This window comes from Cyprinodon tularosa, unplaced genomic scaffold (assembly GCF_016077235.1).
Source record: "Cyprinodon tularosa strain WSP-4 unplaced genomic scaffold, ASM1607723v1 ctg1, whole genome shotgun sequence".
Classification (NCBI taxonomy): Eukaryota; Metazoa; Chordata; class Actinopteri; order Cyprinodontiformes; family Cyprinodontidae; genus Cyprinodon; species Cyprinodon tularosa.
Window position 1 is genome coordinate 170767 of NW_024037781.1, and position 25828 is coordinate 196594.

The following is a 25828-nucleotide window of genomic DNA, read 5'->3' on the forward strand; positions in this document are numbered from 1 at the left end:
AGGATACCATATTTTTATTTAAAGATATGCAAATGCCTATACAAGACATACCAATATTTTATTTGAATTATTGTCTGACAGCTATTTTTTTGCACAATCGATTTTCTTTAAGTATACAGCAATGCTTGACCAACTTTTTTGTTGACAAAATGTTGCAGTCTTTCCAACATATAACCAGTAATTCAGTGGATATTATCAGGTGGACCGACTGGAGCTTTAAGATGTATGCAGGACATATGCTTTAAATTTTTTTTTATTCCTTGGATCAATCAACATAAAAATTATCTTTCTTTTCCTCCTGTTATAAAAGAAAATATGAATCAGTCAGTACAGCGTTTCACATCGCTGCTTGGAGGCTTTTATTTTGTAAACTGCCAAAGGAGAGGCTTGGTTTCAGCTTCTGGCTTGATTGTGAGTCTGCTGGCTTTTACAGCTGTCCACAAGGCAAGGTGATACCAACATCCTCTGGGAGGGAGAGGAAGAGAGAGGAGGGGGAAGCAGAAAGGATCTTATTTCTTAGTTCCATCTCTGTCCTTCTGGATACAAGCTGAGGTTTTATTTCATCCTGATGTTTAAAAGAGGCTGAGAGGACTGAGCCTCTGTTGGATCATCAGGGCTGCTGGTTCAGGACAATCTGATAAGAAAAGGAAAAAAATAACATGACTTCGACCGAGCAGACGGTAACGTGGCTAATTACTCTGGGGGTCCTGGAGTCTCCTAAGAAAAGCGTATCGGATCCTGAGGCTTTCCTCCAGGCGTCTCTGCAGGATGGAGCCGTGCTGTGCAAGCTGCTGGAGCGGCTCAGACCTGGGACGGTGGACAAAGTAAGACAGAGAGAAGGGGGAGTGATTCATCTAAACATGCTGATTTATTTATTTTTTTAATAGGTTGGCTTTTAATGAACTACTTTGGGAAAAAAATGAGATTGGAAAAAATAAAATAAAACATTATGCAGCAAAATAAGTTAAATTTATCTGTAAATCTAGGGCTTGAATAAGGAAAAAAGGGAGTTTTTCTTTTACATTTGCAGAACAAAAAAGGAAACGATACAAATCACAATTATCGTTCAGATCACTGTTAACTTGTTGTGGGGGTACTTAATGGCATCTATTTTGAAAACGAGCCTCCATTATATGTTTATTATTTAATATGGAAGAAAGACGAAAAAGGTAAAAAAAAAAAAAAAAAAAAAAAAAAAAAAAGGAATGCAGAATCACTGTGTGAACAATCAAATATATACATAAACAAGAAAAAAATATATACTTTATTAGAAATACACTGATCACCCCTTAATATGATGTCTGACCTGCCGCATCCAATTTTGACCTATTTTCTTTTTCTATCAGGGACTCCACCATGTATATACGGAAGGGGATTAGGGCCACTTAAAAACAAGTTAACTGATTTTTACATTTTATTTCAGTTGTATATGGGGAAAAAAGTCAGAATTCTGAGAAAAAAGTCAGAATTCTGAGATCAAAATCAGAATTCTGAGATTAAAGTCAGAGTTCTCAGGGGAAAAAAATCAGAATTCTGAGAAAAAAAGTCACAATTCTGAGATTGAAGTCCTAATTCTGAGAAAAAAAAGTCAGAATTCTGAAATTGATGTCAGAATTCTGAGATTAAAGTCGGAATTCTGAGGAAAAAAAGGTCAGAATTCTGACTTTTTCCCATATTAAACTAAAATATAATCTAAAAATCAGTTAACTTTTTTATTTTTTCAGTGGCCCTAATCCTCTTCCATATATAGAAGTGAAAAAAGAAGATGGTTTGTGCTTGTATCTCTAAATCCAACAGATAAATGAAAGACGTACAAGACTTTCTCTGTTTATGCATGAGAGCATGTGACCCTATATGATTTTCTTGAATTCAGTGATGACCAGCTGACTATTATTCTAATTGCTGTCAGCTTTTAATGGTTCATGTTTTTTGCAAAACACATATTCCTGATGGAGGTCAGCTGTTTAAACTTAAATTAGTTTGAAAAATCACCATGATAGAGACAAAAACGAGCTGCATGAATAATCATTAAAAAGGAAATACAGCGTCTTGTAAATTAACCTCTCTGAAAATAAACTGCAGGGGGAAAAAAATAAAAGAATTTGCATTTTGCATGTATATATTACACAAACAAACCTTTATATCTAACCACGCCTCTTAAACTCATGAACAATGGACCATGAACCTGTCAACGTCACATCCTCCTCCAGTTTATCCAGTTGCAGTAAAGATACGCTTGAGCTATTGGCTGGAGACTTGAATTAAAGTAGCTTCTGTCAACACAACACAGCTAATAAAAACCCCAACACTAAGCCACGGGGTGCGGGAATTTGCCCTTCAAAATAAAATCCCGAGAAACATCTTACCAGATATCAATAGAAGCAACCGCTTCTTATTCATAAAACCATAGTATTTCCTGTTATGTTTATTGTAGATAATACATATTTAACTACTAGATACATTGAAATATTTATGTATTAATTACTTAACAACAACAAAAATCACGTTTTAAGGTTATTTAGGATTTTTGTACTTTTATTCTTAAAATTTAAACCGGAAGTTGTCCTTATTAGCTTGCTTGATCCTGGAAAGCAGCAAGTGGCAAGTGCACCCACTACGCCTGGGGTAAAAAATAAATAAAAAAAATAATACTTTTTAAATTAAAAAACCTGTTTGAAATATATTGTTTGAATTAATTAAAGATTTAAAGGAATATCTGAGTCTGAACCCTTTCTTTAATGAATAGTTTTTCCAGGAGCCAAGGAGCGACGGCGAGTGTCAAAGGAACATTGCGGAGTTTATAAACGGCTGCGGAGCTTTCGGTGTGGAGGTGAGTTATATTTATTCATTAAACGGGATACTTGGTTTAACTCTGCTTTTTTATGTATTAACCCTTCTTTAAAACGACTTTTCTTGGGTTTATTCATGGTGTCTTCAAGCTACTGAGCAGTGAGAGCGCGAGCCGTTACTGCAGCAACGGGAGTTTTTTTTTCTCTGGAAATATATCAATGTTTTTAGTTTTACGCTGTATACTTAGTATTGGTTTGCCTTTTATTAATCACTTTGATTTACATAAAACAAAACAAAACTCAAAAAAACAACACAGATGTTTCTAAAGGCACCATTGGAAAATAATATGTGTGTAAGTAGAGGTTTGATACTGTCCCAGTAAGTACTTCAGGCTTTATTTTGTTGTTTTTTTCCTCATCAAAGCTTTTTAAAACATCTGCTCCGTTGTTGAGCAGACTTACCTTTTGAAAAAGGGTTTCCAGACTTTTGGAAGCGAGAAACTGTCCAAAGTAGGCTAAAGTGTCTTAAAAAGCAATAGGTGTTAAACTTAAGAAAACAACAGGACAGTGAAGGTGAAGGAATATATTTGTATATATTGATAAATCTGGAAAGGATGTGGGTGAGATTTCAAAAAGTTTAAGACAGGGAGCCATGATGCACTATTAAAGAAAGCAAAAAAAAAAAAAAAAAGTGGGGAAGTTTACCAGCCAATAATTACTATAAAGGTAAATAAACAACCAATCTAAGACCTCACAAACGAACCCAGAAAACAGTGAGAGTATTCTCTAACTTTTCAAAAATATTCTTTTTTTATTTTGTTTGTTTGAAGGTATTCATCTTACAATTGGGATAAATTACTAGTCTAGTAAACTAGCCCCACCCACCAGCGGCTAAAATAATTTTGCCTGCGAGTAGTCTAGCCTCAGTCAATGCCCAAGGCCCTATAACTGGCGGGCCAATCACAATGCAGAGATGTGTTTTAAATTTCCGGATACGAAATGGGTGGGTTTTGAGAGCATGATGACAAAGCAGCGCGACGCTGGAGAAAGCACAACAAGGAAGATGGCAACAACTTTTGAACAGTTGTCGTTTGCCTCAGCTTTGGAATCAGTTTTGGAAGGATTAGACTTCGCTCATTCCTTTTAGAGAAGGACGTATTTGGCGTTTTACCGACAGGCTGTTTGTTTACACTCCCCACCAGCTTTCTGTTGCGCTTACTACGTCACAGTCAGTTGCGCTCATTGGTCAGAGCATTGGCCAATAGGCACAGACAAGGTTTGAAGAACAACTGGTTGTTCTCATCAACAATCTTCCGATGTCTCATTCATCGGGGCCAGACTAAATTACACATTTAATCTCAGATTTAGTCTGGTTTTTCAGGCTAATAAAATACCAGCATTTTGGGAAAAAAAAAAATCAAACCAAAGAAATAATAGACATAGTCCAACTTACTGATGGTGGTGTTATGGTAGGCCTGCTTTTAAGTTTGGGGTCTAGATGACTTTCTATTCTATTGGGATCATAAATTAAGTCAAGCAGAAAAACCAAAAATATCTGCAAATGTAAGTTTTCAAGATGAAGCAAATTTGGGTAAAGGAGCAGGAAAGTCATTTGCACTGAATGACTGGAACCACAAACTCAAACTGTAGGTTTTCAAGTGGCCTAGTCAAAGTTCAGACTTTAAATCCTATTTTAAGTTTTAGGTGTGTGACCTTCATCAGACTTTTCACGTTCAAAAACCTTCTAATGTCGATAATTAAACCAGTTCTGCAGAGAAGAGGGGCTCAAAATTAAGGCTGCAACTAATGATTGTTTTACTAGTTTATTATTTTTTTCGATTAATAGTTAGATAGCAGAAGGTGCCTTAAAGAAGCTTTTATGCAGAATTTAAATCAAGTGAATGATGAGTTCTGGATTAAACATAACCATCATATCTTAAATACAAAGTGTTTGTATCATTCTTTTTTTTTTTTGACATCATCCCTGCTCTGATTTGGTTGCTCTTAAAGCTATTAGCATTAGTTAGCTTTTATACTCAAATTAACGATTAATCGATTACTCAATTAGTTGACTATTATTTTTATAATCGAATAATCACAATATGAAAGACGCATTACCATTTATTCGTTTCAGTTTTTTTTATATAAAACACATTTGGGTTTTTAACTAAGTTTACCTTTGTTTATTATCGTTTCATCTGAAACCTTTAAGTGTGACCAAAAAAAAAAAAAAAAACAACAGAAGGAATCTGTGGGGAAGCAAATGCTCTTGCTTTTGATTTAAAACAAGCGAGGAAGACTATTTTAGTCCTCACTTTGGCTGTTCCCAAAATATGTATGCACTGCCTGTGGTTCATGGTAGTTATGGAAACAGGAGACACAGATTCACTTTGATAGATGTTTTTTTTTTTTTTTTTTTATTATTCTTACTTGGCAGAAATATTCAGTCTGTGGAGCTGATTATCAAATAATCAGGTCTTGTTTATGTTTTGAAGAGGATCATAGTGCAGTTTGATGTTTTTAATCCAAGGACAGCACAGTGTTTGTGTTTCTATCAGAGTTCAAAAGCTCAACGTAGGGCGTGTTTCTGCGTCTGTTTGCATTTCTAAGTAGGTCATGACAGGTTATGACCTCCCTCTCAGTGAGTGTGCAGGGAGATCTGGTGAATACTGTACGAAAGACCAACATAGACACACAAACTCACACTTTATTGATCTTAGCTGTGGGAAAAAGGCAGTGGGATGATAATGGAAGAGATCATGCTGCACTTCTAAAAAAGGTTTCACTCTGGATTTGAAAGGTAATTGAGACAAGATAGATGGTCTTAAAAAAAAAAAAAAAAAAATGACTCTTCCAGGAGTAATGGTGAGAGCATAAAAAAGATGAATTGAGGGGGAAGGGAAGGGTGGGCTGATGTAATGTACTCTGCCAGGCATCCAGTGGATTTTCCAATCAGGTTGATTAGAGGAATGGCAGCCATGTCAGTGGAAGCCAAGGTCTCCGTTACGAGCAGTCAGGAATAATTCGCCCAGACAGTCGTGAAGCAGGCGGAGGAAAAGGCCAGACTGAGAGTCCTACTGAAGAGGATTAAAGAGAAGACGGCCAGAGGCGGCGAGAGCGTCTGCGACTCAGGCTGCGATTAACAATGGCTGCACAAGCAGCCTGCCTTCTAGACTACGAGCCATTTTTCATATAAGTGTTTGCAATGTATTCAATTCTATTTGAACTGTAGAAAAAATGAGAGATAAAGGTTAAAAGTTGTTGAGATCTCTTTGCCGTTAATTCTTTATTTTGGTAAAATTCCACTTTTACTTAATATTATCTCGCTTTCAATAGCTCACCTTCAACTAGAAAGTCTAGCTTCTCCTTTGAGTTTTGAGTTAGCTTTGGTATGAGCTCAGAGAGTTTTTTTTCCTGCACACAAATGTCACTTAACTTTTATCTTTAAATGTTTAATAAAAGAGTAAATATAATTTGCATGCATTGTTTTTAATCTATACAAAGCTAGAATAGCAAAAGAAAAACCTACTTATGTATATTTTTTTATAGTGAACAAGCAGCACCTCTTGATTTTAATGGATCCCCAGTAAAAAACAGGCTGTTTAGAAACAACATTTGACAGTTTATATGCAGTATAAGTTGAAGAAAAAAGTTTTGACCAGGCACTGGCACAATAAACAAACTCTTTTTCCCACTGATTCCCAGTTAATGAAATTCTTTGTCAGTATTCTGTTCAATTGGATCTGTTGGTGTACAATTGCAACGAACCCGACCTCAGAGAAAATCCAAACAAAGGTGTTTGAATTATTTGTTAATATAAACATTAATGCATGGACATATTATAAAAAAATCTACCAAAAATGGAACAGATTTTTTTATATTTACCACTAAAACTAGAACTAAAAATAGGGATGCACTTTGTTTTTGTTTAGTTTTTTAGTTTTCTCTCAGTTGTATTCCAAAACTTTAATTTGGAAATCTGCAGATAAGGTCATATAAAGAAGAAATTACACAGTAAATCCATCCTGAAAACAAATCTGCATCTGTAAGGGTTCCTATCAGGGAAAATAGACAAACATTAAGTCAGCAGAGCCATATTAAAGAGAGAGCGTTACCATGGCGATTAGCAATCAGTCAAGAGCCACATACTTGTTATACCCAGGTTTTGTGTTTTTGTGCGAGAAAATCTAATTTGCCTTACACAGTAGATGCTTTAAGCTGTTTAAATTAAACTATAAGTATAAAAAAATTGCAAAAACCAAAAACTTTGTCTGCAGATCTGACATAAATAAGTAATTTAAAGTCCCACATGGCTTCATCTTCACACTAAGAAATACAGACGTTTGTTAGAGTGTGTGGTTTACACAGGATTAGCAGCTTCTGAGGTGTTTGGATCATGGCTCTGTGTGTTTCCAGTAACGTGTGCGATTGAGCGATTACAAGAGGCAGCTCAGACTTAATCCTCCTTCCAGCTGAAGTTGGATCAGAGCACTAATGCTCCATTTGGCTCTGTTTTTTGCTTGATTTATAGGGAGATGAACTTTTAATCCAGCAACATTATAAACAATTACTTTTAAAGCAGTCTGTAAAGACAAATTTGTCTTGAGAGTTTGAGTGCAGAGAAAAGGTTTCTGCCTCGGTGGAGATTTCTTCTTTTTGTTATGGTGTTTGCATTGGTTGCAGATCTACCCACACTTTCAAAGGGAGGACATTATCCATGTGAACGCGAAAAAGCATGAAAAAGGTTCATACCAGCCCAGTAATAATAGTTGTGCCACCTTGTGGGAACTAATAATTCATTTTTTTCATTTGGATGACTCTTTCCCCACACCTCTGTTAAATTTAGAGTTTAATTTCTTCAGACGGTTGTTGAATATTTACTCGTTTTATCATCACTTCACAGCATCTTAAGGATTTTAAGTGCAGACTGACCAAAACCAAACATTTAAACTGCTTCATTTACACTATTTTCAGACTTCTCCAGGATTAGAAAACAGGTTGCCCTTGGTGTTCCTCCTTAAATTATCCTTTAAAAATAATGTTAAATAAAAGCTAATACTTTTATTTCACAAGGTTTGGCAGTTAGTTTCCCACCAGTTCATATGATGTGGATGATCATGAGGTTATCAACTTCTAATATGACTTTTTCTGATGATCTAAAAGTGTGGCACAAAAAAGAACAAATACTGATTCTCAGCCCTCTCTGTCCACAGAGGTGGGTAATCCAAGTCTTTCATCCTGTTCACAAAACCAGGTGATAAGTTCCTAGTCTGTGTTGTAAAGCTGGATGGTTGGAACTAATCTCCATTAGTATCTGTGCGATCAAACACAAGGGTTTAAAATCATTTACTCATAAATAAAACCAATCAAAATCTTTCACCAGTCAAACACACACAAGCAAAACTTAAAACGTGTTTAGGTCAGATTCTATATTTGTGTTTATATACAGCTGTGCTTGAAGTTTACATACCCTGAAAATAATAAATTCAAACTAATCATTCAAATGACACAAAACTGAAAAAGTAGCAATAAATAAAAGTTTACTAAATGAAAGTTTTAGAAAAGGAAATACTGACTTTTAATTTTTTTCTCTCCTGTTTCATCTGGACCGGGTTACGGGGGGAGCAGTCTCTGTAGAGACTCCCAAACCTCCCACGCCTGCTCCAGCTCTGCTGGGGGAAACCTAAGGTGCTCCATGGCCAGTCGAGAGACATACTCCATGGTGTCCTGGGTCGTCCCCTGGAGCTCCACTCAGTGGAACGTGCATGGGACACCTCCTGATGGAGGCGCCTTAAAAAGCTGTCTGATCCACCTTAGCTGACTCTTCTCGATGTGGAGGAGTAACGCTATACTCTGAGTCTCTCCCGAATTATCGAACTCCTCACCCTATCTCTAAGAGCCCATCCTCCCTACAGATCAAGCTCATTTCAGCCACTAGCATCTGGGATCTGGTTCTTTTAGTCATGATCCAGGTTTCAGGACCATAGGTGAGGGTTGGAACGTAGACCCACAGTTATATTGACAGCTTTGCCTTTTTGCTCAGCTCTCTCTTCACCATAACAGACAGCTGCAGAGTTCACATTATAGCAGCATCTGCACTGATCAATCTGTTGTTCTCACACTACATAATTCCCTCATTTGTAGAAAGGACTACAAGATAGATGACTCCTCCACTTGAGGCAGGAACTCTCCTCCATCCTGAATGGGGAGAAGCAACCTTTTTTCTGGTTGGAGGAGCTGATTATCATCCAGCCGCTTCACACTCTGCTGTGAACCGACCCAGTGCATGTTGTAGTTCTTGGCAGCAGGGAGCCAGCAGAGCCATATAATCTGCAAAGTCTGCTAGTCCACAAATCAGATCCCCTCCAGCCTTTAGCTGTACCTAGAAATCCTGTCCATAAAGGTTACGAACAGGAACGATGACAGGACAGCCCTGAAGAAAAACGGTCCCAGACAAATTAAAGTGTTTTGCTTATGAACAGTGACCCAACATGCCTGTCAACAAGTGACAAAGTCTTACTGAAAATTTTATATATTCAAAATCGTTATCATGAGTTCCATTTTAATTTTTTTTTTAACCAATTACTATTTATTTTTCAGCTGATTTTTTTTTTCTTTAATGTAAAGGTATGTAAACTTTCAAGCACAACTGTATATGTTTAATTTTGTTTCTTTCTCTAGCTCCATCCTTTATTCTTTTTAAGTATTAAATACTAATAAAAGTTATTTATGTTTTTTTCCTAGCCTTTTGAAGTGAACGACCTCCTGCAGGGACTGAACTTTTCCAAAGTACTGAACTCCTTAGTCGCTCTTAACAAAGCTACTGAAGGTAGGAGTGAGGTGTTTAGGGCCAAAATGGGCAAATATCTCTGCAACCCCTGTCTGAGTTTGTTGTTTCCATGCAGATCTGGGCGCCTCTGGAGACGGTGTGTGCGCGCCGCACTCCTCAAGTTTAAGAATCAAATCGTTTGACTCTCTGAACACTCAAAGTCGCTCGTCTAAGCTGCAGCAGCCTCAGTACCGCAGCCTGGTGAGTCACAGTACCAGTGTCTACATCACAGCTTCATCTTTTACAATAACAGAAGCGTCATGTCTTCATGTTTGCTCCTCCGTAGGACATGTCCGATGGCAGCGTGTGTGGCCAGTTGCTGGTCAAAGCGCGTTTTTGCTTCCAGGCGACCAATGAGGATGAACTCTCCTTCTCCAAGGGTGACATCATCTGTGTGACCAGGCAGGAGGAGGGGGGCTGGTGGGAAGGCTCACTGAAAGGCAAGACTGGGTGGTTCCCCAGTAACTATGTTCGGGAGCTGAGAGGAAGCGGTGGGTGCAACTTTTGTCAGGATTCTCTGTATTTCAGAGTGTCATCTTTAACTTCCACAGCTGTGTCACACCTATTTAAAGTGTTAATATTGGTTGGTTATAAATGAAAATGCTGTGAAATTAACATAAAAATTTAAAACTAAACAATTTATAGCTGTATGCACATATTTTTTTTAACCAAACTTTACAAACAGTTTTATTCCTTAAGCAGTAATAAAAGCAATTGGCAAGTTGGCATCTTGCAATGATGTTTCTACTTATAATTACTTCATAAACTCTTTTGTTTTTTATATTACTTAAATGGTGAAATTATCCTGTAAACATACTGGGATTTTTAAGTTGTTACATTGCAAAAACTATCAAGAAATATGTGAACATTTCTTAAATTAATTGTATTTACCCTTAATTTGAGTAGGTAAATAAGATGATCTGCCAATGCAATTAGAATTTTTTTTTTAGAATAAGATAATTGTCTTGTTCCATTGGCAAAGTGTCTCACTTTCCTCCTCAATTCAGGAACAAAAGCATTTATTTTAAGAAAAAAATCACTTATTTAGTTTCAATTTTTTCCAGTGTATATGTATTCACACTTTCTAACTTGGTAACTATTAAATAAATAGTTTCCTTTGTCAGAAATATTCTTCATAACTTTGATCGGGCATAAAGAAAGTGTGAGAACTGAGCTTGTTAGTGATTCTGTTCAGCCTTCTGCAGTCATTGTCAAACGTCTTGGTTTGCTGTGTTGCTTCTGGATAAGGGGAGACGGGAAGCTCCACATGGACACAAAGAAAGGAAGTTCCTGAGCTGCTGCTTAAAAAAGAACTTCCTGACTTCCATCTCAGCAGAAACAACAACTACAATAACAGCAGGCGCAGGATACATATCTGTTGAAACTCTTATACTTAGTTTGAGCTTTTTTTTTCTCTTATTGTATTGGAGATACTAATTGTTTAGAAAGTATATCCATCTTTATATGGTTTTATTCAACATTTAGCTGGAATAAACATAACAAAATGTCTGCAAGACAGCATGCTAGCTGTAAAACCCAAAATAATTCTGAAAGATCATGACATCATGGAATGAGCTACTTTTAACATGATATCATCTACAAAGACAAGTGCTGTGGGGAAATAATGGGGCTTTTGACTCCAATTTAAGAGTTTAAATGTACAGGTTCAGCTCACTCTCTTAAAAGTTGTGGCAGCAATTCACTTAAATATAAAGATTTATTACAAACAGAAGGATTATTATTGTCTTTATTTTTGTTTGTTTTAATTCTCATTCTAACCAGTATAGGAAAATCAAACTTATCAGTTCTAATATAATTTTATAAATTTTCTTTTCACAAAGTTACTTTTGAACATGGAGCTTTATTGTTTTAAAGCTCATTAAAACACTTTTACCCATATCCAGCTTCCGATGCTGCGGGTCCCTTAGCCGTATAAGACTATTTTATTATTTATTTACCTGATTCTGACCCTGGTTTGGTTCTAGGCTGATTATCTGAACTGAAGGATAAAGCGGCACAGCAGCTAGGCATCCTGACGAGAGTTAATATCCTCAATTCTTTTTTTTATTTGCACCTCAGTTCAGCTCAGCTATACTTGGAAGTGGGGATTTTTTTCATTTTGTGGACTGCGGAAAGACCAGATTTCCCTGTCTATTGTTCAGTTATTAGGTTTTATCATACAAAACAGAATCCCACATGAACTAAAATAAACAACAGATGAAATGATGCTTAAAATATTCATAAGTTTGGCAACTCTACCTTAAAGTGCTTTACATTCTATCCAGAATGCGTAGGAAACAAGGCAGGTATTGTTTTAAGATGTAAAATAAGAGGAAGAAATGAAAAGGAACGCTCTCCCTGCAGAATGTGTGCTATGAATTAAGAGGAGGGAAGCTAGCTAGCACAACACCAGTGCAGCCCAGAAGACGCTCTCATTCTGACTCCAGTTGTCATTAAATATGTCAGGCGTGCGCTGTCGTTTACATAATATAATCCCATCGTCAGCATTGCAGGTCGCTGGCTTGAACTTTCGAATGCCACCGCTCAAACCGATAGTTGCTCACTTTTCCTGTCGAGTTTTCTTCACTGATATTAGGCAGCTTGTTTTTTGAGTCTGTGGACTGGGCTTGGAAACTAGCATTAAAAAAACTATAGAATTGAACTATCCTGGGTGAAAGGTTAGAACCGGTTCCAACCGATTATCGATTTTTGATGTCCAACGCTGCTGCTAATTAGACCTCCAGCTGTTGATTATTTTATTCATTGATTAAAGCCATACTACATAAAGTTTACCAAGTATTATTTTATTCAGAGCTGTATTAAATTATTTTTCAGATCAATATTTAGCACTTGGGCAATATTGTTGCTCAGTGCTGGCTGCTGTTTTAAGGTTCTGGTCTACTGCTGAATTGGTTTATTGCCTCAGATCGCTGCTTTACAGCCTTCTAAGCTCCCCATAAACACCAGAGCAAAGTAAGCTAATAGTTAATAAGCACCAAAATAGAGACGAAACTTACCTGATCACACTTACCTTTGGTTCTGTCCTTCATGACTTTTCTAACTGCTGGTCCAAATTGCTCTGCTATCAGAGTCCAAAACAATGAGGTAGACTCTGTTTGAATTTGCAACCATGAAAGTTTAGTTTTGTTCATCCAGAGTGCTAATTTTTACATTTGTCTTTCAACAAATAGTTCTTTCAGTGTTGTACCAAGCAAAGATAGAGTTAATAAAATAAAAGAAAATTGAGAAAAAAAAAATCACTATTCCTGGTAGTAATTTTAACAGGGCATTTATTGTTAAATAATTAAAAATTAAAACAAAAAAAATGGAAATGCTAGATTTATAAGAAATTATTTTAGAAGGGAGTTAGAAAACAATATAGCTTGCCCTGATTATGTATTAATGCTTTACAGTTGTACTGCCCTGTAACATTGCTTTATTAATCCATTAGAGTTTGCTAGATTGGTACGGAGCCCCTCTGATGACATGGTCAAAAAAAAATTTTAATTGTGGCCACGAAGTAGTATTTCGTGCGCACGAAATACTACTTCGTGGCCACGCAATAAGTATAACGTGGACAACTGGGTAAGCAAATCGAGCGCGCCTTCTCTAAGGTCTAAGGCGCGCTCGATTTGCTTACCCAGTTTTTTGTAGATTGGTGCTTTTTGATGACTTTTTTTCTAAATTACAACATTTTCATCCAGGTGAGCATTCCCCAGATCTTCCTAAAGGGTTTTAATCCCTCTCATCTTTCTCATTCCTGACCCGTTTTCATGTCTGAATTTAGCATATGTTATGTTTTACAGTCTCTACATGATTACTAATTTAGTTTTGTATTATTTAAATAATCAATGAATCAAATTATTAGCTTCAAATCTACTGCTAGAGAATTTAGTTTAAAGATTGCTCAATTAGCTCCTCTTCACAGTTTTCTCTGTCTTTCTTGTTTCTTGTGATGGGTTTTATTTTTACCACACTTTTGTCTTCCACTCGACTCTGCATTGTTTCGCTTGGTTACCGGACATGGGGATCAATTTTTTCTTTTTTTCTTTTTGCAATGAATATTACATATACTTTTGTCATACTTAGATATTCTGGGAAAATAAGTTTTGGAGATTTCATTAACCCCTTATGATCAGCAGCAATACACTCTTTAAATGTATCACACTATGTCTAATTAGTGTGTATATATATATATATTAGGAGTTTCTCTAATTTAATGAAATGAATGGAAAAAAATACTTTTCATTTAATGTATTATATATGAGGATGCATCTATTTAGCCTTAAACACGTCACATCTTCTGTTTCAATTACAAAAAATAAGAACTGCATTTTTTGGTATTTTCAGACAAAACAGACAAGCAAAAGTGTGGGACTCTAAAAAGTCCACCAAAAGGTTTTGACACCACCATCATCTCCAAGACCTACTATAATGTGGTGAGTGTTTTTATGTTGCTATTGTTGGCTCCTTATGTTTTTTTTAAGTCAAACATCTAGTGTGAAATCTGTTGAAAGCCTCAAACAGGGACATTTAAGAACTGGTTTGAACATTAAATCTAAAAGCATTACATTTTTTCATTTAATGTTAAAAAACTGTTTGTTTTTTGGTCCATCTTTGGACTTTAGGCAGCTAAAGATTGATTCTCCTATTGTGGATTGCCACAATCAATTATTTTTAATTTACACTTTTAATCACTGATCCTATAAGCATGTCTGTGTGTGCGTATAAGCATGGCATGATTCGTGGAGTCCACATGGCATCGTCAGCTTTGTGTGACAGAGTGCGGCCACTCTAATGTAGGTTATTCCTTCCATCCCAGTGGTTTCTGGGGCAGCCTTGCCTCGGGGTGGGCTCTTTCTGGTGCGAGAGTGTTTTTAATAATGTAGCAAGATGTTGCAGTCTATGCAGACCGTGCTATCTATGGTCGAGGTTCCTGAGTGTTCTTTATACACAGGCAAACTGGTCGAGCCTGAAGTGAAAACTGTTCCTAGACGCTAATGCAACAGCAGGAAAGAAGCTTAGATGGGTAAAAAATGTCTGCTTTGGGCATTTTTATTTCATTTATTTTCTCAAATTCACAGAAACTTTCCTGCCCTGTTTTGTTTACCAAATATATATATATATATATATATATATATATATATATATATATATATATATATATATATATATATATATCTTAATTAAAAACATATAAAAATAAACTTAGCCTGCACATTGTCCAAGTTGTTTTGATTGCAGTTTAAAGATGAGCTGCTTTAGGTCCATTTTTCTTCAGCATCACCTTCTCCTTTAACCTATGTTTTTGAGTTATAAGAGCTAATCCAACAGCTTCCAGAGAACCACTCTACTTATCTCATCTAGTCCTGTTGGTTGGTGTATAGATCGATCTGTTTACCTGACTAGTCGTAGATCACTACATTTTAATGGTAGGAGGGTTAGTTGATTCTTTAATGTCTCATGTTATTCTACATTTGAAAATAAAAGCTGCTGACAATGAGCCCACCAGGATTTCTTTGCAGGGCAGCCTAAAGCCCACTTCTCTCATTAGGCCATAAAAAAGAAAGAAAGAAAAAAAAAAAGGTCAGTTCAGGTGTTTTTTTAAAAAGTGAGCCAGGAAATTGTCTCTATACCAAACTGAAAGATTGCTGTTTTCTACTTCAAAAACATAGATTTTAAAATGGAGAAACGTTCTTTTTATATATATATATATATATATATATATATATATATATATATATATATATATATATATATATATATATATATATATATATTGTTTAAATTCAATGCAAAACATGGATGCATAAACATCTGGATTTTATTTCAGTGTTAAGAGCTGTTTAAAGTAACGGATTATAATAAAAAATGTCTCCGGACCTTTACTGGTTGTTGATTTTCTTTATTCGGACCCCGCTGGTTTTTAATTGGTTTCCCTGCTATAGGAGATGAAAAGTATCATGACTTGACCAATGTTTTAGTGAAGGAGGCAGTTGAGATGAGCTTTTTAAATCAGAATGGAAGATCGATAAAATAATGACAAAGGATAAAGAGGGGAATGCTAAGATAATTGCGACTGGCTTTTAAAAATGCCTTTTAAATTTAGCCATAGAAAGTCTGTTTTGTGGTCCTAACTCCAATGCAGACACCAACCAGAAGTCGCCTTATCTCTTTTGCTCTGCCACCTGCTCTGCCCAGTAGGCTCATCTGATCCCCAGCTGTCATTCTTCCACCTCCAGTAGTTAGCCTTTAAATGCTAGCTCCGCCCAGCCACTAGCTTCCCCATTTTGGGCTTCTCAAATGTACCTTTGCCCTACTCCCACCTATTAGTAACCTCTAACCCGACTTCATCGTTTTGTTTTCCTCGGTGGGACTTCATCAGATCTTTGGCTTTGCTTCTTTGTTCTCCTCTTGAGCTGCCTTATAATGCAGATATGGCAGATAAGGTAGATCCAATCCACCCCTGTGGATTCTAGGCTCCAGCTCAAAATGCTGTCTCCCCTTCCCTCTATTGTCCTGTTGACTTGTCTCCCTGTTTTGGGGACTTTGACCAAAACCAAAATGGATCAATTGCAGGAAAAAGATACATGTCCGCTCAGATAAAAAACTCATCAATAAAAAAATCCATGCTTGACATTGGTTATTTTCATAATGACGGCCTGATAGACAGTCATGTGAAAATCTGCCAATATCTGTGCAATGCGGATCCCCCAAAAGACATTAGGAAGGGCTGATTTTGAAATAGTGTTTTTGAGCTCAAATTCGCCAAGAGGTGGAGAAAGGCATTGAGAGAGATGCTTTCTTCCCCCCACCCCCATTTGTGAATCTCATACACAGCTTTGACATGACAGATACAAAATCTTTCTAAAAAGAATTTTGCATAATAAAGGTGCGTTAAAGCGTTAAACCTTGCACACATTTTGTTTGCATTTTATATGAAAAATGCTTGTTTTCTCACTGGTGACTAGAAGATCGAAGGGAGGATTTGAAATTTAATGTTTTAATGCTGCTTTTTGTAGATTTTCATAATTAGACTCCTAGAAAACACAGGCAATTATGAAATGTTATTTTTTTTTAAGGCAATGCACGTTTATTAATATTACATAATTTACACGCTTTACATGAACTTAACAATACATTGATATAAAATAAAAACTGAATAAAAGCAAGTAAAGGTAAAAACATGATATTCTATTCTTTTTTGTAATATCTCATTTCCAATAGGTGCTACAAAACATCCTGGAGGCAGAGAGTGAATATTCAAGGGAGCAGCAAAGTCTCCTGGGGACGTACCTTCGCTCCCTTCACCCCACCGACAGGTTGATGCTTCTCACACTTTCTCACTTTGATACGTGACAGAATTTTATTTTTGTGAGGTGCTTTGATACATTTGTTGTGAATCACTGCTATAAAAATAGACAGAATTGAATCATATCCCATGAGCAGGTATGCATGTCTGTTTGTCTTCTTGCTGTTTTGTGGTAATACAGACTCAGCAGCGTTGACATCAATCATATTCAGGGGAATCTGGAGGAGATCTCAACCTTTCAGCAGATGCTTGTTCAATCCTTGGATGAACAGACCAAGTCAGTCTTTTTTTTTTTCTTCATCTGTTAAATTCCTTAATCCTCTGTCAGGTTCAAAACTGCTTATGATTAAAAATAAAAACAAAAACGTGAGCATGTTTTTATGTGTTTTTGATGCTGATTGTGCCTTCCTGCGGTTTTTTAAATGACATCATGCTTCCTTGTTTAAGACATGAGTGCCAGCACTTCTGCGCTGCTGTAGCAAATATAGCAACAGAGACATCTAGTGGTCAGCAGAGTTATAATTTTGATTAATCGGTTATTTTATGTTTCTGCTGAGTTCTTTTAGTAGCATTGTTTAGTTATATTTGTGGTTTTAATTTCATTTAACCTTTTTTTCTATGTAATTAAATTAGTTAAATTGTTTTCATCCAGTTTAATATTACAAAATAATTTGTGCAGACTTCCAGAGGGCCAGCAGAGAATCGGAGGTTTCTTTCTGAGTCTGATGCCTCAGATGAAGACCATATATTTGGCTTACTGCGCCAATCACCCATTTGCAGTCAGCGTGCTCACACAGCAAAGGTGATGCCAGACGCAAACCTTAAACATGTAATAAACTACAGACAAGTTAGAGTTAATGTGTTTGCTTATGTGTCTCTCAGTAAGGATCTTGAAGAATTTATGGAGTCAAAGGGAGCACCTAGTCCTGGTCTCTGGACACTGACAACTAGTTTAAGTAAACCCTTCATCAGAATGGAAAGATACCCAGCGCTGCTGAAAGAGCTGGAAAGACACATGGATGTAAGAATTCACAGGCTCAAAACTTAAGCAGTTAAATGTTCTTCTTTTTTGATTTTCTAATTGTTTTTCAGGAACAACACCCCGACCGAGCTGACCTCAACGCTGCCATGGCAGCTTTTAAAAGCCTTGCTGTAAGAATGCCTCTTTTTCATTCCTTTTGACACAAGTTGAACCTGTTTTACCAGTGGTACAACAATAACTTTGACCGCTTTCTGCTGATTTCTTTGTAACCTGTGTTTGCTTTGTTTTTGTGCAAGGCTGAATGTGATGAGGTGAGGAAGAAAAAGGGCCTGGAGCTGGAAATTCTGACGGAGCCAATCAGAAACTGGGAGGGAGACGATATCAAAACTCTCGGCCCTGTTTTACATATGTCTCAAGTCAAAGTTCATACACAAAACTGCCAGGTACAAAACTCTGAGACTGTGGACATCGATGCTGGAGATATTGAATTGTATTTTTCAACTGTTGGAAGTGAACAATGCGTAAAAAAACCGTTTTGGCTTTCAGGAATCTGGCGAATGCTACCTCCTCCTGTTTCCTCACTCTTTGCTCATGATCTCAGTGAGCCTCAGGATGAGTGGGTTCATATACCAGGTATCACTACATTGTACAATGTTTCATGTTTTGCTAAATACTGTAATTTTTATCATACACCATAAGAAATTGAAAGCGCCCTGTAAATTCACCTCCTCTGATTGTCTGTAGGGGAAGATGCCGTTATCAGGAATGCTCATCTCTAGAATCGAAGATGGAGAAAACTTGAAGAATGCTTTTGAAATATCTGGTCAGCCCCTTATTGATCTTTTTATTGAAATAATCAGAGCTCGCTATGTGATTTTTACCAAAAAAGGTGTTAGACTCATCTAGTTTATGAAGCAATTCTGTTATCATGTTGCTTAGTTCATATAGCAAGTCCTCATGTTTGTGTTTCTGTTGTTGTGCAGGCAGCCAATGTGAGCGCACGCAGATAGCATGTAAAACTCAGCGGGATCTGCAAGACTGGTTGGACCTTCTCACCAAACACACACACACCACTTCACCTCATGTGCACAAGCCTCAGGCTGTTTATCACACAGTAAGGAGCCGTTTGCATGAAACGTTCATTAGTTGATCTTCACCGACACTCAACGTTCATTCGTCTTTTTTTTCCCTCCTTCTCCATGTTGTTTCTAGCTGCCCTCGCATCCTGTCACCCCCTCCAGACACTCTAGAGGGGAGAGCGGTGGGAGCCCTTACCACACTCTGCCTCATCCTTTGTCGTATGGGACAAATCACATTATTAGCCCCATGTTTGGAAGCCTGGAGCCACCAAGCACTCCCAAACCCTGGACTCTGAGCTGTCTTCGCCCTGCACCTCCGCTAAGACCCTCTGCTGCTCTGTGCTTCAAAGAGGTACTCAGTTGACCAGTCTAAACAACTTAATGCAGGACTTGTATGTGTCTGTGGCTAATGGTTAAACTTGGAGGGGGCAGGCAATAATTCAATATCAATATGTACAGACTTGCGTTCTCGTCAAGTCCAGTCTTGGCAAGAACACAGGAAAGTGTGGACTTGGCGAGAACGGGAGCATGCAGCATAGATATGGTTCAATTGGAACAGAAGCGTACTCGTGACATCACCACACACTCAGCTCTTCTACAGCTGCATTTCATCTCCTGTTATTAATAGTCTCTTGATAATAAATTATTACTTTTTTCATTTAGTGGGGGAATAATGATGGACCCAAATAAAATCAAAATTTTGTCTAAATAAAACAAAAAAATCGCCATCGGAGCCAGCGGTCCTTCACACACGGCTATGCCGAGAGCTGCTGCAGAAGGGCTGAGGTTAGCTTTGGAGCTCCGCTGGTTGCCGCGGTCCTCTCAACTTTGGAAATCTCTCTTTTTAATTACATTAAATCGGTAAATGGGCCATATAGTGACACTTTAAAATGTAATATTCTCGCCTCAAATGATCTTAAAACGTACTTTTATTGAACAAGAGCAACAGAAAAGAGAACTTTTAACTTTCAATGGAGCGCTCCATTGAAAGCTGCTGCTGTCGAGGTGCATTCAGGGACAGCTGTCAATCTTAAGAACGGACAAGTCTGCTCTGATGCATGCTGGGTAAAGAGGGCGGGGCGAGAACAACATCCGGGGATTTGGTGCGTTCTCGGTCTGGTGTAATAGTGGTGATATGACATTTGAACACCTTTAATCTATTTATATACACTCCAGTCTATGTTTATAACATTTGTCAATGATGGACAATCCAGGCGCACGTGATCCGAGCCAAACAGGAAGAGTCACACATGAACAATGATGTCCATTACAGAAAAGCAACCTGTGGTCTGCTGCTGGAGGCTGTGCTGCTAAGTTTTATCCACAAACTGAACAAAACATCCCAGTTTAGGATAACCTGCATCGGGCAAAAGCAGTCCTTGCAAATGGCTCCAACTTCCGCGTCTGATGAATGAGAGAATGATTGTCACGTGCAGACCATATAAAAAGCATGTAAAGGCTTCAGATTTCCATTGGAAAATATAAAAAAACATGTATTCTTTTCTTTCCACTTTTTAACACTTAAAATTTATTTTAACCTTCTTAACCTTCTGTATTTTAAAGCATGGATTTTGTGGTTTTCTCTTTTTCAAAGGATGTAAGTAAAAGTCCCAAAAACAAAAGGCCTCTGCTCCCTACGATAAGAAAACCAGAGAGGAAACCATCAGAGGAAGATTTCACTACCAGAAAAAGTAAGAACAGATCAGACACCAAGCTGCAATCAGTCCAGGGTTTGAAAAAGTAACTTTTATAAAGTTCACATATTCACTATTTTCAGAAACTGATATAATTAACACTTTGCAACTTAAACAGGAAAATTGCAGTCTAATTCTATTAGGTGAAGATTTCCCCTTGGCCTTTTTTAGTTAAAGTAATTTTATGGCTTTGGTTAATTAATAAAATTAATGCATTCTTTTACTTTTAATTAATCTTTTTTTGTTTCAAGTCTGATCAACAACAAAAAAAAACAACAATAAGTTGATCAATTGTTTCAGGCAGACATGCTGCTCTATTAGTTCTCCTTATTAGGAGTTAAAAACTGATGTTTGTTTTACATTTGCTCTGCTGGATTCAAACTTTTTAAGGTATCTTCTCTCTATCCTAATAATTTTTTTGTTTCGTCTGCATCAGTCACAGCAGCTCTGGAGGAAGATGCTCAGATACTGAAGGTGATCGAAGCCTACTGTACGAGTGGAAAGACTCGTCAGACTCTTAATTCCAGTGAGTGATGTTTACATCCATCATCATAATTAAACTGTTGGCACTAATTGTCTTTTTATGCATCAAGCCTTTTTACTAACCGTTTTTCTCTCTTCTCTCTTATCCTATTTATCACCATCCATCTATTGTTTTATCCTTAATATTCCTCGCATTGCTACGCCATGTCACCCTCATCCCTCCACTGCCTATTTTCTTACAATTTTCCCGTTTATTATTCTCAATGTCTCCTTGTGTTGTGTGTTTATTACTGTTGGAATTTATTTTACGGTTTGTCCTACACTTTTTTTTACCTTATCCATTATGATTTGATTTGCCCCCCCAACCTCCCCATTGTTGGTTGTTTTATGGCACCGTAAAGCATGGCAAGGAACTGACCTCATGCACAACCATGTGCTGGCTGAGCCCAGCTTCTCTGTGGCTGTGATCCCCAGTAACCTGCCGTCTTCTGAGCAATCAGAAGACTCTGATTATGACAGTGTCTGGACTTCTCAAAGTCACAGGACCGCCTCGTTTTCCCGTAAGATGCCGCTGTTGAGAACCTTTTATGCAGACTGAACCTTTGACTAGATAAAGTTACCTTTCCCCCCTTAAACATTGGCTTGTATTTTTTTTATTTTTTTAGTTCATTTATCCTTTTTTAGATTCTGATATTATCTGATACATTTTTTTTCTTAGAAACAACAAACTTTTTTGTGCAGTAGTAACTTTTAAATTACAATTTTAGGCTCCAGCAGGAAAGATGTTCACATGTTGTTCCCAGAAGAGGAGAAGATTATCGTTGAAGAAACAAGGAGCAATGGGCAAACTGTAGTGGAGGAAAGGTAATAAATCAGACTGTGGATGTAAAGGGTACATCTCAGTAGTTAGATTAATATAAGAAGAACTGATATAGATGCATTGCAGCTGAATTCACAGACTTGTCAAATGTTCTAGCTGCGGCCATAGTGAGTACCTGCTCTGGTCCCCTGTTGTCAAAGATGTCGTCCATATGTCATGGCGTCGGGTGTGACAATAAAAATGTGACCCAAATATTTGCTGGTGAAGATTCTCAGTCATCCAGGTCAAAGTCATTACAAAAAAAGGAAAGAAAAACAACTATCCACTGGACTTTGTTTCCAAGTTTGAAGACGTTTCACTTCTCATCCAGGACGCTTTTTCAATTCAAAATGTCTGAATTAGCGTTAAGGCTTTATAGAATGGACCAATAAGCTTCTTCTGACATTTTGAATTCAAAAAGGTTGCTGGATGGGAAGTGAAACGTCTTCAAACTTGAAAACAAAGTCCAGTGATTTATTTATTTTTAACGTTTTTGGAATGACTATGACTGGAATCTTTACCAGCTAATTTTTGGGTCACATTTTTACTGTCACACCCAACGGTATATTACTTTTCACCACTTACCAAAAGAGAATGAACGTGTTCAGAGATTGCCAGCGATCAGCAGGGCTAAGTGGGTGCTGACAGCAAGTAACCGTCAGTTCAGGGTACATTTCGTTTTAGGTGAGGGTCGATATAAGTCATATGAGCTTAGGCTGCTGTTAACTGCTGGTAACTTGATTTAATGTGTTGTTAAAAAAAATTAATCCAGAAAATTAAGTGATTAGTAAACCCTGATTAGACAAGTGAAAAAATGCATTTGATAATAAGATCTTTAGATTTTGCTACAGACATTATAGTTGTGTTTAGCTGTTTACATTAACTAAGCATAGAAATCAGCAGAACGAGACGCACCTTTGCTCTATATACGAATATCTTCCTTTTCCTCGGATGCCAAATTTTCCAGTCACTAACCCAGCTGTGAAAAACGGATAAGTATCTATGATTTTAAAAGATTTTAGACTTTCTCTGGTGTACAAGGACGGGTTTGTATAAGATATACTTATAAGATGTGAAAGGAAAAAATCTGGGGGTTGTAGAAACGTGTTGAAAAAGTTTGCAGAGACTTCGTATGGATAACCTCCAACACAGATTTTTCTTTGTTTAAGCCCACGGGTATTCAAATGAGATTGATTGAGCAGAAGCGCCACATAGCTAACCTAAGCGTTCGATACTCAATATGGTGGCAGTGAGGTTAGAATGCATCATGACATCACTCTTCTAAAACGCATCCAATTAGATTATGGATTAAAATGTGCATTGAGTTACACCCCTATTTGCATCATACTTTGACATAGGCCAGTTGTATTGCTACTCCCGCCCCCCATCTTTAAAAAGAAGTACAAAAAAAAACAATTAGGACTAAAAAGAATATCCACAAGTTCACTGCAACTTCTTATGGAAAACAATGCAGAGGAAAGTAAAGAGTTTGACGAGGTCAGGTTGGTCTTGTGCATATTTCAACAATGAATATTGATTATAAATGGTCTAAAGGTCTGCTGTTACAGAGATAGAGGAGGATAAAATAAAACTGTATTGACAAGTTCAGGTGTAAAACAGATGCAGTATGTTGTAAGGTGCTGTTTAAAATTCAGCCCCATTATCATGCCATAGAAGTTGTAAAAATGTAAAGTTCTTGTGTTTTGTCTTCTTTATAGTTAAAGTTCCAGAAATCACCTCCTGCATATGTGATCCAACTTTTTTGTGCTTTGTTTGTGATTTAGATTTGGTGAACATAGTTCATCTCAGTCCCGGCTTTGTTTGTCGAGGTGAAAGCACTGATTGTTGAAACAAAAAATATGTTGTTTTTTTGTTTTTCTCTGCAGGAGCCTGGTGGACACTGTTTATAGCCTCAGAGATGAGGTTCAGGAACTAAAACAGGTTGGTTTGATCTTTCCATCTATGTTGGACATGTTTATGCTTGTCTATTTTCAGTGATCAAATATGCTTTCACAACCAATATTTAGGGAATATACAAAAATTAAATGGGGATTGTGTCTTACTTATGGGTTATTCGTTAAAACCCCAGTAAAAAAAGTCTCTAATTAGCCAAAACTCTATATAAGGCAGTTAAAATTCCATAATAACAAATGTTGGGTAAATTATAAAGTGCATTATAAATTTAATTAAGTAGTCATGGTCCTTATCAAGTGAGATGGAAATAAAACCTGGCTCCTTATTGAATAAATTAGTTTTCTAGTAAAATCTCTCCTTCTCTCTCTCTGTACCTTTATTTATCTCTATATATAAATATATTAAAACTAATAATTCAAATGTTAACCATCCGTAAGTACACCTCTATCTCTACAAAATCAGTCTATTTATAAAAATTGGCTATATTGGATATATAGGTGGACAAAAGACCTGCTTAATTTGTATATAGAAAGAATTCTATAAAATTGTACATTGAATTAGCAGATTTACTGTTTTGTCTTCTGCTTTTTGATTCTCTTCTCTCCATCTTTGAGGATATTTATCTCCTTCTATTTTTCAGGACAACAAGAGAATAAAGAGGACGCTAGAGGAGGAGCAGCGAGCAAGAAAAGAGCTGGAGCGAATTGTGAGGAGGGTCCTGAAGAACATGAATGATCCAACCTGGGACGAGACTAATCTCTGAAACCAGTACAGATCTGAAACAGGGACCAATTTCTGAGTTTTACGTCATCATATGACGAGAGACGTTAGCTGTGCCGACAGAAGCTGCCAGCAGTTTTTGCCACACTTCAGCATACGTCCGTTTCATTCAACTAACCCCTCAAACTAAGCCCTGTGCCAAATAATGGACCTAGAACTTGAAGCCATCTAAACTGAACACGAAGCTTTGAAGCCATAACAGCTGGTAGAAATTAGGACAAGACATTTTGCCCTTATTCTCTTCTTCTCAACTCTTATTAGACTGTTTTTTTTGTTTCTTTATCAGTGTTTCTGCCTTTCCTTTGACTGGTCGTATATAATTTCTTGTATTCAAGGAAAGTATTGTTATCTACACTTTGTGAATTAATAGGACGGTTATACATAGATTCCAACTTGGAGAAACAAACAATAACTTATTTTATTCACTCAGGATGCATTTAAAGGGTTTCATACACAACTTAAAACTTCAGTCTTTTTAAGCGATTTAAATTTTATTTTACCCTTGATTTTCTATGAACGTCTAAGGACTAAAATTATATTTAAAGGCTCCAATATATACATACACCAAAATATTGTTAAAAATCCTTGTGCAATTATACTAAGACCACAAATGCTCGATACAACATCATCTATTTTTTGAAACTATATAGACAGAAATGGAATTTAGAGAGGAGGACATATGCACCAAAGGTCCCTTTACAATTCTGCCAGAGACTTGTTGACTGCTACTAAAGTATTTTAAGCTGGTCTCTTTAAGAGCTCTCTGTCAAGATTACAGCAACTCCAAATGATTTCAGTCTTCCTGATTCAATTCTTGCTTTTAAAAATCATAAAGTTTCCTGCTGCATATTCAGTCCTGGGAGAAGGAGGTCATGTGGTTCATTCCTATTAGGAATGTGTTTGAACTTCTGAACTGTGTATTTCAACTTTTCATGGACTATTGAAGCATTGCACCTTAAAAGAACTGACAAGCCAGCTGTAAGGTTACACCAAACGGATTATAAATCAGTAAATGATGAACCAGCATGTATAAAGACTATTTAGCTTTAAAAAAATTAATCGCGATAAAACAAAAACCTTTTTAATTATGGGTTTTAGTTAGGCCTG

The 25828-nt window shown here is 36.9% G+C and overlaps 1 protein-coding gene across 3 annotated transcripts; it reads left to right on the forward strand.

The window, feature by feature from the left end:
* The first annotated feature begins 659 nt into the window (after positions 1-659).
* On the forward strand, positions 660-25776 carry arhgef7b (Rho guanine nucleotide exchange factor (GEF) 7b). Of its 3 annotated transcripts, none has more exons than XM_038305358.1 (22): positions 660-824; positions 2747-2830; positions 9534-9618; positions 9695-9819; positions 9905-10109; positions 13969-14057; positions 16846-16940; positions 17112-17207; positions 17610-17732; positions 17813-17951; positions 18023-18082; positions 18209-18355; positions 18459-18545; positions 18657-18735; positions 18896-19026; positions 19125-19343; positions 20586-20682; positions 21122-21211; positions 21570-21728; positions 21936-22032; positions 23914-23968; positions 24582-25776. In XM_038305358.1, the coding sequence occupies exons 1-22, from the start codon at positions 660-662 to the stop codon at positions 24702-24704; spliced, it is 2550 nt and encodes an 849-aa protein (XP_038161286.1). In that variant the 3' UTR covers positions 24705-25776. The 3 variants fall into 3 exon arrangements, with proteins under 3 accessions (XP_038161286.1, XP_038162076.1, XP_038162832.1); XM_038306904.1 differs by lacking the exon at positions 660-824 and adding an exon at positions 2483-2625 and having other exon boundaries at positions 24582-24704; XM_038306148.1 differs by lacking the exon at positions 21570-21728.
* Positions 25777-25828: the final 52 nt, after the last annotated feature.

What these genes read in the sequence shown, in the direction of transcription:
- arhgef7b (XM_038305358.1), top strand. Translation starts at nt 660, where the DNA reads ATGACTTCGACCGAGCAGACGGTAACGTGGCTAATTACTCTGGGGGTC. An exon ending in TGAGTGGGTTCATATACCAG is followed by an intron (nt 18,546 to 18,656) that starts GTATCACTACAT and finishes GATTGTCTGTAG; the next exon opens with GGGAAGATGCCGTTATCAGG. An exon ending in CTCAGGCTGTTTATCACACA is followed by an intron (nt 19,027 to 19,124) that starts GTAAGGAGCCGT and finishes TGTTGTTTCTAG; the next exon opens with CTGCCCTCGCATCCTGTCAC.